Source organism: Solenopsis invicta, chromosome 4 (assembly GCF_016802725.1).
Source record: "Solenopsis invicta isolate M01_SB chromosome 4, UNIL_Sinv_3.0, whole genome shotgun sequence".
NCBI lineage: Eukaryota > Metazoa > Arthropoda > Insecta > Hymenoptera > Formicidae > Solenopsis > Solenopsis invicta.
Window position 1 is genome coordinate 2,423,165 of NC_052667.1, and position 14,005 is coordinate 2,437,169.

At 33.5% G+C, this 14,005-nt stretch overlaps 2 protein-coding genes across 5 annotated transcripts; one reads left to right on the top strand and one right to left on the bottom strand.

The window, feature by feature from the left end:
• The first annotated feature begins 43 nt into the window (after positions 1–43).
• Positions 44–9,216, top strand: LOC105195713. Of its 4 annotated transcripts, XM_011161247.3 has the most exons (13): positions 44–300; positions 606–767; positions 856–1,053; positions 1,360–1,479; positions 1,875–1,931; positions 3,310–3,421; positions 3,505–3,628; positions 3,713–3,842; positions 4,257–4,313; positions 5,084–5,209; positions 5,299–5,552; positions 5,624–5,811; positions 5,912–9,216. In XM_011161247.3, exons 1-13 carry the CDS (start codon positions 285–287, stop codon positions 6,210–6,212), a joined length of 1,845 nt encoding a protein of 614 aa, XP_011159549.2. In that variant the 5' UTR covers positions 44–284; the 3' UTR covers positions 6,213–9,216. The 4 variants fall into 4 exon arrangements, with proteins under 4 accessions (XP_011159549.2, XP_025989459.2, XP_011159550.2 ...); XM_026133674.2 differs by lacking the exon at positions 4,257–4,313 and having other exon boundaries at positions 46–300; XM_011161248.3 differs by lacking the exon at positions 1,875–1,931 and having other exon boundaries at positions 46–300.
• A 692-nt stretch (positions 9,217–9,908) lies between these two features.
• LOC105195712 (putative inorganic phosphate cotransporter) lies at positions 9,909–13,463 on the bottom strand. The gene is made up of 8 exons (XM_011161245.3): positions 13,454–13,463; positions 12,706–12,962; positions 12,331–12,561; positions 12,175–12,259; positions 11,962–12,067; positions 11,602–11,866; positions 11,108–11,482; positions 9,909–11,000 (listed from the first exon to the last, which is right to left on the bottom strand). Exons 1-8 carry the CDS (start codon positions 13,461–13,463, stop codon positions 10,767–10,769), a joined length of 1,563 nt encoding a protein of 520 aa, XP_011159547.2. The 3' UTR covers positions 9,909–10,766.
• Positions 13,464–14,005: the final 542 nt, after the last annotated feature.

Genomic DNA, 14,005 nt, shown 5'->3' on the forward strand with positions numbered 1-14,005 from the left:
AGGGGGGGGAGGGAATAAGAAGGGATGATGCATCGACGGCTAACATCACAGGCGCCAGCGCGGTAGAGTAGGAGAGTAAACGAAAAGAGAAAAGGAGCAATAGTGCAATCGGTGACGCCACTGGTGAGTGTGGTGACAGTAAGCGGCCGCTCGTCGATCGGAGCGGAGGTTAGCGTCGCACCTGTGTTACGTCACAAAGTGTTTTGCTTCGGTGCACCTCCCTGTCACCTTTGCGAGGGAACAGCAGTGTGTCACAGCAAACGGAACAGAACGACGTCGCGAAAATGGGCGAGAAGACTGGTAAGCGAGCTCCCGTTGCGCGTACTCCAACAGAAAAATTCACGGGGAGAGAGTGAGAGAGAAATTCGGGCGGGGAACGATCCTTATTTCGAGTGCAATCGTACTTTTTTCTTTTTCGCGAACAGCTGCCGCTTGTTCGCCGTTTCGAATTGTTTAAACTGGATTATTGTGTAGAAAAAAAGAAAATACGATAGAGAAATTTGGTAAAATTGCGACACGCGGTTTTATGCGATTATCTCACGCGATAAGGACGAAGATAAGGAATTTTTTATGAACACATGTGTTGTCTTCTTTTCCCGGAGCAGAGCACATCGTAATGACGCCCAAGTGCAAGACTGCGAACTCTACGACGCTGATAATCGAAAGGCAGGCTCTGGAGCCCCCAACGGAGAACGGGAACGAGAACAACGTTCACATCGCCGGCGGGGATCACAAAGGAATCGTTATCAACAAGCAGGCTGTAGCCGGTACGATGTCCTTGCTTTAATTGGCAGTACTATGTTTAATTGATATTCAATTAAACAGTTTGCATATTTATTATCTTATAATTCGCAGTAACAAACGGCGAGGGTCAGCCTGCCCAACTGTGCCTGCAATTCAGAGTGTTCCTGGTAAGTGCGCAAACAGGAAAGCACACACAGGAACAAAGGACCCTTCAGTTTTGGTTTGTTGATGCACTTGCTGGGGCAGAACAGCCGAGTGTTGCGCAAGAATTTTTTAGAGAGCTGGTTACACCACAGGAGTTTCCTAGAGGTGAAGTGTAACATGATACGCACATTGATCATTAGTCAGAGTAGTATTCTTGGAACTGTATTCTTAAGATCAAACGTGTCTGATATAACTGGAGGCTTTAAATGAATGTTTCTTTGTTCTCCTATAAACATGCTAAGATTCTAATTTTAAACTGTTGGCAATAAGAGGCAGTGAACGTGAAATTCGATATGATTTAAGAAAGCATTTATATATGAAATTGATTAAGCTTTTATATATAAATTTCTGTAATTGATATGAGTTTTCCTTCTGTGTAATACTTTTAATAATGTTAGTTATTCTTTGCAGATTATGTGGGATTTATTAAAAAGATAATGAAATTGATGCAACATAAATATCCCAGTATTAAAAAGCTGGAGGTAGAATTGAGACAACTGGAAGAGCCAATTACTCTTCCAAGCAGGCCTTGTAAGTAAATAATTATTTCTTCTTTGTTAATGTATTATTACAAAGATAATTGCACATAAGGTGTATCAGATTTAGTCTATACATTTCATACATACATTCTCATTTTCAAATATAATCTACTTTGGCTTAAGACAAAAAATCTATATGGGAAAGGGGAGGGGTTAATGGTTATTTGATTAAGATGATTGGGCTTAATAGTTTTTTATTGAAAGATATTAGACGTGTCTCAAGTGCACATCGTAGCTGAACGTAAAAGGAAATGCACACTTGACTAAAACTCTTGGTGACTCGTAAATCCATTATGTAATATAAGTCGGGGTTTTCCCATGTACAATCGCAATTACATTGTATTGAACGTGAGCATCTATTTCATACTTAATTTCTATTATTCACAGCTACTGGTCACTTACTATTCACACTTCCTCCCTCTGAGAAAGTTATGTGGAGATCAGGTTCGAGAATAAAAAAAATCAGCATTTTTTGTCACATTTCATTGATGTTTATTCTCTTTTTCTCATATACACAAGCTAATAATCCAAAGCTAAACTGACACACATAATATATTTTCCTGTAACACAATTATTGACGATACGTTTGTAAATTTTTTTATAGTTTTAGATTAAAAGAAAAAAAAGTTTCTCTCTCTGTACTTAGCTAATAGATATATACATATATCCTGTCGCGCTTGGCACAATAAATCTAGTAACCATAACAACATTGATTTAACATAGTTTGCCTAATATTGTCTACGTTGCATTGATTTATATAATAGCGTTCCGTTCAGCAATATAAAAAAAAAGAGAATTATATATTTTTTTATTATTATTAAAATCAAGATGAAACATGCTACGGGTTTATGGAAATTATTATACACTTTGATTATGTAAGAAAGAATTTTCCAATCTGATTAACAGAACAATTACTAAAGGATACATTAACTAGAGCGTGAAAAACAGCCTATTTAACCACTTGACTTGACCTGGATTTGTACCGTATTCCCTACACACGGTGTACAGTATATACATATCTACTCTCACACAGCATGATTATAGATAAAAGTTATTATACAACACAAAAATATTTTACAGCCCAACATACATGAACATCTCAATACAGATTACACAATAAACAATTATTTGAAATATGAATTTATTTAATTAAAATTTAATTTGGTGATCTGTTTCATTTGCATTAATTTTAAATATGGACATTTATAGCATCAGAAGCATATGCACACATTAGCTACATATCATGTACATATCGTTAAAATCATACTTATTTCTCTGTCCTAAATTCTAATTATCTTTCCAATTGATTATTCATTGTCATACTACATAGTACCATGACATTGCCATTTTAGTCTTCATTCTGTAAGGAAATGCATCCATGTAGAGCACGAACCCTTTCTATTCATGGTCAGTAGCCGCCATATCCATATATGTATTCAAGTTTTACTCTTCCACATACACATTAGCTGTATCCTTCACTAACGGTTCTAGCTCGATTCTAGTTATAGAAACAGAGACTAGTTAAATTGCACACTTATTACAGCTATATTACTTCTGAAACTTTCACACATTTCTCTACCTTGGACAGATTAAAAGCTACCTAATACATGAGATTTAGACTCATCCACACTCATCCACATGGCAGAAAATTTAACTTGCATATGTTATGGAGTGCTGTATTCTTGTTTCAATGCTGTTAACTATCATTTTAAAATTACAATAGGCATATGTGCGGCTTGAAAAATGACAAACTTACCCCAGTATTCATGATTTAATTGCACGATTTAATAAGCGTTTTTTCTTTTTTTTTTTTTATTGAAAGTATCTACAGACGAAACCATTATGGGTCAAGTGATTGAGTTAACAGTAGAAAAAGTTTTGGAACTTATTGAGTCTGCCTATCCGAATCCAGTTACTGTAGTTGATATGGCGAGGTAAGTAATTGTATTAAATAGAATTTAGATCAAGAAAATAACATGTTGAAAGAAATTATATTTCTATTTTATTTTGTTTTTAGGGAACATGGATGGGAGCCATCAGCTGTGGAGGCTAAATTAAATGAGCTTCAAGAGAAGGGACTTGTTAAAGCAATGGATCATGGAGCTTACACACGTGTTGTCCATGAAGATACTCATATTCAAGTAATTGATTACTTAAATATAATTTTTTTTTAATTAACTTTTATTAACTTATTTGTATTGTAATGTTATAATATATATTTTTAGGTGGTGAAGCAGATGCCAACGGTGGCGAAACAACCCACTATAGCTATTATAACAGCTCAATACTGTGAAAAACTTGCTGTGGATTCATTGATTGAGAATAAGGAAACCTTTGTCCGCTACACCACTGTTGGTAAGATCTTTTCTTTTATTACTGTTTAAGATATACTTTACATAAGAATGATATTCTTACAACTGTAACACTTCCAATGTGCTAGATTAATATTAAAAAGTAAACTAATTTCTCTATTCTCTTTTCTCATTAGATAAATAATCGTAACTAAATTCTTTTGAAACATTAGAAGAATAATTCTATTGACTCCCTTTCTTTTATTCCTAGTTTTTTTTTAATAAATTACTACAAATGATTATTTTTAAAATTATTGATTGAATTATATCCAATAAATTTCTGCTAGCGTTCCAATTATATAGTCATTCCTACTTTTTCCGCTTTCATGCAAATATAACTGTTGATTTATTGCTCGCTAATCAGCGGCAAATATTCAAACGATAATGGGGATGTATTTCACCATGCATGAAACTTTAGGTACCGCAAGCTCACCAGACACGATAGACGGGGTTCCGCGAGTGATATGCCGTTTTGGTAAAGTAGTTTGTAACATAACTATCATTTTAATGTCATTTCATAGCTTGCCAATTGCTTGTGACCGAAGAACAATGCAGGGCAAAATGATGCTGCAAACATACATTTTGAAACACATTGTCTCTTTTATGTTATAAATGATTTCATATATTATATATGTTAGTAAAATTATTGTAAGTTGTTTTGTTTTGTGTTGTGAACGTTTTGTACGGCTGTTTTTGTTATGTATACGTTTTTGTTGGGCTTACTTATGTTTTGTATTGTATTTTATTATTTTATGTTTTGTATTTATTTTATGTGTGAGTCTTATTTATTACACTTTATTAATTTTTATTATGTAAACAATAATATTTTTATAATTTAATTTTTGTAATAATTTGTTCCCAGTAAAGAAAATTTAATTTTTTTTATTTTTATTTATTTCTTATCATCGGCAACATTTCGTCTTCAAAAATTTTAATTAAATATTTGAATTTTTAATAATAGAATCCATTCAAATATATTCGATCTATAAACTCTCGACAAGAGATTTTTTAATAATCTTTAGACATTACTTGCTTCTATTATGTCTAGTATTATTACTAGACTCGGGAGATGTATCTACATGGAATGGATCGTTACCCATTTTATCGTCACACATAACACAGGTTCCATCTTACTTTGTTGATAGATGCACAATGCACATGTATCATATGCAAATCAAGAACAGAAGGAGATATAAATTGCAAAATATACAAATATAGATAACGAATAAATATCGTTTGTTATAGGAGAATCAAATGTATATACTTTGGGCAATATCGGTACACATAGGATTGTGTGCACTAAATTGCCAACTGTGGGACACACCAGGGAAGCAATGACCGCAGCTGGCAACACTACCACTAGATTGTTAGGTATGCATTTAGTATACCCTTAAAAATTTTTATATTATGTGTATACGTATATGATTTTTTATTTTCATTATTTGTTACAATTTTTGTAGGTACATTCCAAAAAGTGGATTTCGTCTTTCTTGTCGGAGTTGGTGGTGGTGTCCCTCATTATACAGATTATAATAAACACGTGCGGCTGGGTGATATAGTGATATCGCATCCGACGCCGCTCAATAAGAAATATGCGTATATTTATTGTGAAAGTGCTAAGATGAACGAAAATGGGAGCTATCATTTTGAAACCAAAGAATATTGTCCTCCAAATCTTGGTCTTCAAGAAATTGCAGCCAATCTCAAGAAACAAGTAATTTCATTGATATTTACATTAGATTTGTATGCTATATGTTTGTCTAAAATACTTATCTTTTTCTATAGGCTGAAAACGAAGCATTTCCGCCATGGCAAACGTATATGAAAGAAGGTCTGCAAAATCTGGTCAATCAATCGGAACACGATTTTAACGCACCACCACCAGAATCTGACAAGCTGTACATGGCGATTGGAGAAAGGGATGTCATCGAAGTATCTCATCCAATCGCACCTCAAGATTCTATAAATAAAAGGTAATTGACGAAAAAATTAATTCAACATATCACCGCATGCTTGTCTCGATGTCTTGCATGTGTTGATATGTAAATATACATTAACATTTCATTATTGCAGAATTGATGGATCCTCGCGAATTCATTTAGCGCCTGTAGCATCCGGTCGACAAGTTGCACGAGATGATCAACTTAGGCAAAAGTTTGCCACCCGATTCGGCGCGCTTGCATTTGACGCCGAAATGGATGCAGTCGTAGAGAGCATTTTGGGTAATTGTCGCGAGAATTTCGTTGTAATCCGCGGGATTGCCGATTACAAAGATGGTACTCGAATTAAAGAATGGCAGCCTTATGCAGCGTTGGCGGCAGCCAGTGTAATGAAAGCTATAATCTGTGCTATGGATCCACCTACTAATGACTAATGTCATTTCTCATCTAGTTTTTTGACTTAATTTTACGTTACCTATAAGGTAACGCGCATAAGTTTACGTAGGACAAAGGATGAGGTTTAAAATCAAAGCAGCAAGTAAGCATATATATTGCACAAAATGCATAAAAATGATCAAGTAATTTTAGTAGGTTTTTTATTAAATTAATATTTAAAGATGAAAAAAGCAAAAGTTGCAAAATACTTTATCTTATAGAATAATCAATACGTCACGCTCAAATCTTACAACTTTTTTCAGTGCCATTTTTACAAACTTATTTAACAATATTTGTTAAAAGGTGTTTTTATCCATTACTGTTGAAATCAAGACGGTCAAGTACTTGAGAATATCAAGAAAAATATTTGACCGTTATTGGTTATCAGTTTTCTTACTTAAATTTTATTTGAATTTTTTATGCGTCAAAGCTCGAAGAAACAATAGTGCCATTATTATTTCCTATAATTGTCGCATAATATGTTGCGATCTTTGCAACGAGACGATTTTTTCTTTGCAAAAATAAATTTACGTACATTCGTGTTAGACGTATGTTCACACATACAGAAGGGTATTATGTGTTACGAACACATATATATGTTCGACTTTGAACACCAAACAATCAGAGGCAACAAAGACTAATGACGCTTTAATGGATTATTCTCTAGATAGGTAATGAATTTAATAGTGACTCTGTCTAACTTAATCTAATAGCGCTACTGTTCAATCGTACTTGCTATGATTAGGAATGATTAGATGTTGCACCAGGTCCAAACAAGATACCAGTTAGGCAAGTTACTTTAGGCAACTGTTCTAGTAATAAATACGATAGACGCAACCGAAACTGAAAGTACATTTGACAGTATTTAGATCAGACCGAAGTGAAATGTCGTTACAGTATATTGCTGGAGTAATTATTAAATGTTTACCAGAGTATATATTGACGTTTTCAACAGATATATATGCATTCTATATTCACACAGTATACACACAGTATCTACGGAGGATCAATGAACAAAATGCATTTTTCTGAAGTTTTTCTCGATTACATGCGTCGAAATGCGCAACAAAGATTTCTACTACAATGTGCCAACGTGTTCATATTTATTAAATTCACTGCCCTTTTAAAATCCGGATAATATCTTCGCTAATAATTTTCGAGACGAGTTTTCTGTATCTCTATATAAAATCTCATTGATATACCAATTCTTTCGATAATTAAGGCATTCTATATTTACAGGGTAGTGTACAAAAAATTAATATCTAAATATCAAATTTAAATATGGACCTAAAAAGACAGAAAAGTATACATACATGCATACATACATACATACATACATACATATATATATATATATATATATATATATATATATGTATATATATATGTATATATATATATATATATATATATATATATATATGTACGTGTTAATGATGAAAGAGAATGTAAAATTTTAGCAAAAGTCAAATTACAAAAAATACGATTAATTCTAACTATCTAATTCAAATATCTTGAAGCATACATAAGACAAATTATTTATATTTATAACAAATAGACCAACTCGTATATGTTAATAATAAATTAAAATAAATAATAGGCCGAATTAACAAGCGAATTTACAATTTTAATAGATCTTGAAATTTTTTACAATAATATATAAATATTATTAAATCATGGAACATGTTTCAATCTTACTTGATCCTTTTCAAACTGCCTAATACAATAACAATCGAATTCATATGATAAAGCTGATATTACATACTTAAACCGTTAGGCGCTCAAGACACAAACTATAATCGCCTTTTTGAATGATAACCAAATAACTCGAGTGTCGTTACGTAAAGATGTGGTCAATAACGTTATCTAGATCTTCCTAAATGTTTTGTCAATTCATATGGTCTGAGTTCCATGTTTTTATGTTAAGATATGATGTAACCATCACCGGCGTCACTCAAAGTCATTTATTTAAAAAATTCCAGGCATTGGTACTTATGTCCATCAATAAATGTCATAATTAATTGTAATGATGTAAATTATAACGTTGTACAACCGTTTAACTCGCTTTTCGCTGTTAAACTGTTTAACAGCGAAAAGCAAGTTGCACGGTTCTTATCAATTCGGCGTACGACGTTATAATTTACCGTGATTAATATTTATATATTATTGTAACAAACTTCAAGATGTATTAACGTTGTAAATTTGCTCGTTAATTCGGCCTATTATTCATTTTAATTTATTTATATTTATTTATTTTATTTTTTCCCAGATTCTCTCTATGAGTTTCTTTCTTTTAGCAAATAGTTTAATTCCAAGTGTAATCTATTTGCCGTATACGAGAATCTAAAGACTTTATTGATACACATAAAATTTATTTAAAAAAATTATTTTATTTACACGTGTGTAACAAAAAAAATCAACATTAAATGGTAAAGAAACCTAAAATCAACACAAACGACAAAAGTCACTTGTTGTCATTAGAAGCACACATTTGAAATTCTATCAAACATAGAAAATGATTATATGTACACATATATGGATATATAAATATAGAATTTATATATATATAAAATATAAAATATATAAAATAATATATATATAATATATATATTTAAATCGGGATGTGCGCGCGAATTTATATAATGGAATTTTAGATTGATTTATCTGTAATGACAGATTCCTATTTTAGGCCTAATATTAGTTGTACGTTATGAAATTCCTTTGTCATATCAGTCGAAACTTAGGAGCTTCGAGCTTCCAATTGCGCATTTGTATTTGCGTTATTATTACGCGCTTTCAATACTAGTCGCATAACTGTGTTTTCTACCTGTATTTATATTTGCTACTTATTAGATTATGATAGATAGCTAATACATAACGTGTGAGTTATTTCACGTGATTACTTAGTTTATATTTCATAAGGAGGGATATCATTTCTGTCAATGTCAAACTTGAATGTTTACTTGATGAATAGCATAAATTATTATTTGATATTTCAAATTATTTATATGATTATTATTTTAAAGTTTTGAGTATCTATGTAGCTTTTAAATGTCTATAAAAACTTTCAGATGTAGAAACAGAAGGTGTAATATGGGGAAAGCTGGAAATATTTAAAATATTAACGCTTCAATACACATAGTATTGAAGCGTTAATATCTAAGCATTTTTTTTTTTTTCAAGAAAAATTAATTATTTTATTAATTTAGAACTTTTATTTTTACATATTTTCGTATTAAAAAATGTGAAAAAATATACCGATTCTTATAAATATTAGCGAAATGTTTAAATTAAATTAAGCCAGAATAAACGGGATAAAAGAATGTTAAAAATAATAACTCTATATTTGTATAAATTAAAAATATCTTTAAATTGTACAAATATGCGATATTTATTATTTTTTACATTCTATTCATTTATTCTATTTTAATTGAAGCTGTACGTTTTGTTAATTTAGTACGAGTTACTTTGATGATTTATTTAACAAAATATGCGTTTTACTTTGTTATATTTAAGTATGTATTAAATTATTTATTACCTATCGTTAAATATTAGAACGTCCCATTGCTATGGCTTCCGGAAGAAAATGTGTGGTTTGCATCTGTCCGTGCATAAATCAGTCTTCCGGTAAACGTGAAAGTTTATTATCGAGGTCTGAAAATATAATTTTGATTGATCCAAACTTAGTATCTATTAACAATAATAGATACTTGACAAGTGTCTATTATAGTGAGGGAAGCTCGGTACTCTATTCACAAGATTTACTATAATTATAAGGTGCAAAAATCTCGATACGTATAATGATGTTGCTGTTTAACATGCAAGGTATCTACACGTTGTATCTTCTTCGTCTCTACAGTTGTTTGAAAATGTACATTTCAATGACCACTGTGCACTTTCATTTATGGGCGATAGCGAAGGTCCGTGAGTGATAGATATCTCATGGCAGCTACACGATGCGTGTCCAGGAAATAGGATAAGGCGCGGTATTTAATCTGCTCCACAGCAGAAAAGGACCTGTGATAATTCCGGTAATTCTTTCGTGTAAGAACGGACGGACGTGATGTCAGCCATATGGTAATAGAGAATAATCGATTCGCCGCCCGTTAATTCTGTTACTGAAACTTGTGTGCTGTAATTTACATATTGCGCACATGCAAAGGCGGAATTAATAATGCGTTATTATTGTAAGGAATTAGATATATGTAAATTTGGTTTATGAAGCATGTGTGTGTGGCGACCGAAAAAAACATCTAAGTCATGATACTTCTTAGCGTATTGCAAATAATTTAACATTTATTTACTCTGTAATGTCACTTCTTCATTCCTTTGTTTCCTTATGATGAAATGTTCCAAGAATAAGTTAAACGAGTGTATTATTAAATATACGATCAAACGTTAACATTCTTTTTGTTAAATAATGTCCTATTAAATAATCGAGCGCTCGCGCAATATTTGTACGTATCGAAATTACAGCTCTTTAATCCTTTGGGTTGAACACGAACTAATATAGTTGAAGTTTAGTGACCAAAGGGTTGTAAGAAATTGATTTGTTATCTTTCTTTAATAAAATTCGATTTTTCAGTATCATCTACATTCTCGGTGTCATTGTCACGTTTTGCGACCACCGGGGCCAGCTCCTGCATCTCTCGTTCCTTCGTATTTAATTTGGCATACTGATTCCATGATTGTTCCTTTGAAGTACCGAATATCATGTATATGATGCAACTCACTATCGAATTAGCAGCAGCAATGAGAAAGACCAAGCGCCACTGCCCCACAGTTTGCTAAAGAATTATCGATTCAATTAATGTTATTGCAAAACGAGGATCTTGACTCTCTATGATAATTTTAAAATACTTTTGGTATTTGAAAAATCGAAGAGTGGACTCACATTATTATTCGTTAATGCGCCAACGATGGCTGGTGAAATAAACCCGGCCCATATGACAATCATGCCGGCGAATCCAAGAAGAACACTGGCGTAGTTGGGACTCAGGTCCACGAAGTTCGCCAAAGTGGAGGCGGAAACGGCTCCATTAACCGCCGTGCCGGTCATCATGAAGACGACTGCGAGTAACGGATGACACCCGCTGAATCCGAGAGCAATGATGAGGATCCCTTGTACTCCGGTGCAAACGAAGGTGGCCAACTTCCTGACGTTCGTCAAGCTCATTCGCCTCGTACGCAGTAACCAGTCGCTCAACATCGAGAAGAAATACGAGAAGATCATTCTGAGCAAGTGTGGTGTTCCCGCCAGTATCCCCGTCTGAAAAAATAATTGAGAGGATTTAAATTATGATCAGAGTACAGGACGAAATGAAATACGAATTTAAATTTATTTAAAACTGAATCTACTTGCACGTGACAAAATTGCACGAAACTTACGGCGTTAATATTCCAACCGTGAATGAAGTTGAAATAAGTCGGCGCTTGCGTCATGAGAGTGAAGAAACCCCAAGCTATGCCCCAATGTGCGGCAATCGTGACCCATACCGGCCTTGATAAAAATATCGATCTCCAAGGTATCTGAGTTTTTTCCTCGTCTTCGATGGGTCCAGTGATATTATCAAGAATATAATTTTTCTCATCATCAGAGATTCGTGGGTGCTGTTGCGGTGAATCATATACCAGGAAGTGCCAAAAGCAGAACCTACGATAATTCACAATATTCGAGAAATCGGACAATGTGCGAAAGATCCGCACTTTATCACGAATTCACATTTATCAAGAAACCAAATTATCCACCAAATTATTCCTAGCAAAGATGTCACATGGAAGGATGCACCCCAACCAAAGGAATTACTAACGGCTGCACATAGAGGATAAGTGATCGCCGCTCCCACAGAACTACCTGGAAATGACATCAGAAACTTAATGATCCTAACGGAGATCAAAGTTAAGTTCAAAGTTCATTTGCTTCCCATTCTACCTCAGCCTTATAAGTGATTAAAATCTTACCAAGATAAGCACTGACGAATCTGCTCCTCTCATTCTGTGGAATCCACTTCGCAGTCATATCGTGCATCGAGGGCCATATAACACCCTGAAGCAAAGACGGAAAAAAGAATAATCCAAGTATCTAATTTCTGTAAGAACGTTTTGCGAGAAGCTTACCGCGATCAATCCTTGCAGCACACGAAGAGTTATTAAGCCATACAGATGTGTCACATAGGGTATGAGAAATCCTAAGAGAGCTGTTAAGAGATTTGCCAGACCGAATACGCGTTTCGTGCCGTATCGCCTGGCCAGGAGACCACCAGGTAGCTGCGACATCCAGTGCAACCAGTAGTAGGCACCCAACGTCAATCCCTGCTCGTACTCGTTCCAAGCAAACCGATCCTCGTACTAAATGAAATCGCGAAGTGAAAAATTTCGAAGAGGAAAGCGCTGTTCTTTCATAAACAAAAATTTTAAATTAATCTCGCACGCCAAAGGCATATCTCGTAACTACAAAAAAGATAGTCTTTGAAGAGATTATCTTCAAGATACCGTAACATTTTTGAAGGACGGCGTCGTAATTGGGAAAGAAAAAGAAACGTTGTCATCTCGAGACGTTTCATTCATCCAAACGTCAACAGTTGACGTACTGTTCTCCACATTGCACTGCGCGATTGCTGCGGGTTTCGGATATGGTATCACCATCGCGACAATGGTCAGGTTCAAGTTTAATCGCAGCATGTAATTGATAGCGAAGCCGCAAAGAACCAGGAGCCATAAGACATCTCGGCAAGTAATCAACTCCTTCTCTGAAAAAATATAAGGTATGATATCTCCAAAAAAGATTGCTTAAAGAAAAATAATTCTTTTCTTTTGGTAAATTGACATTTTTATTTAGAAGCAACGAATAAAATACGCTTCAGTATTTTATTATAAATCGTTGTTTTTAAATGCATATAATTCACGAGATTGTAAATTTAACTTTACTATTGAGTTAAAAAAAAAATCGATGGTATACATTAATATTATCTTTTCTTTTAAACACAAATCTCATGAAGAAATAATTATATTATAATAATATTATGTCATAATGTAAATTGGAAGACGCAGTATAATATAGATTATACATACGTGTACCATACGATGTTTGTATAATTGATAATTTATACGAGACAAATTACGAATGAAATTAAAAAAAAAAATCTTTACTATAGTTCTCCTTTTCGCTAATAAAGTGTTTGCAAAATTATGCTAATTTGAATAATGCTTATTTAAGCAGATTAAAACTTTGTTTACTTACTCTTGTCCATTTTTGCAATTTTTTAATTAATCCTCGTTGTTTAGGATCACTTGATAATGTGCATCACTTTCAATATGTTTTTGCACATTCGATATCTTATTATCAATACGTGGAAATACTGATTTGTGTTGGATCAATATCGATCGCGAATGAATTTAAATGAAATTTTATCTTTCAACACGATCTCATAGCCGGTTCTTTTCCTGATCTCTCATATGATATATCCTGATATCTTTCATCCATCCGAGTGTATGTTAATCAGTTAGTGTCACGTCAAACACTGTATGACTGTTCCTCGAGCAGAATTATATGGACCGTAGGAATCTGTGCACGATCCTCTACTCTCGCAGAAGTCACGACAAGTGACACGCCTCTGTTTCATAAAAGCCTTCAAATGTCCTCATTGTGTCCCCGCGACGGTGCTTCGCGATCACAATTTTGTTAACGCGATGACATATATCACGCCGGTATCTTAAATAATCGCAAAACATCTCTCACGATTGAAACTTTATTTAATCTTGTTTAATCCGTTTTATCCACTTGACATGATAA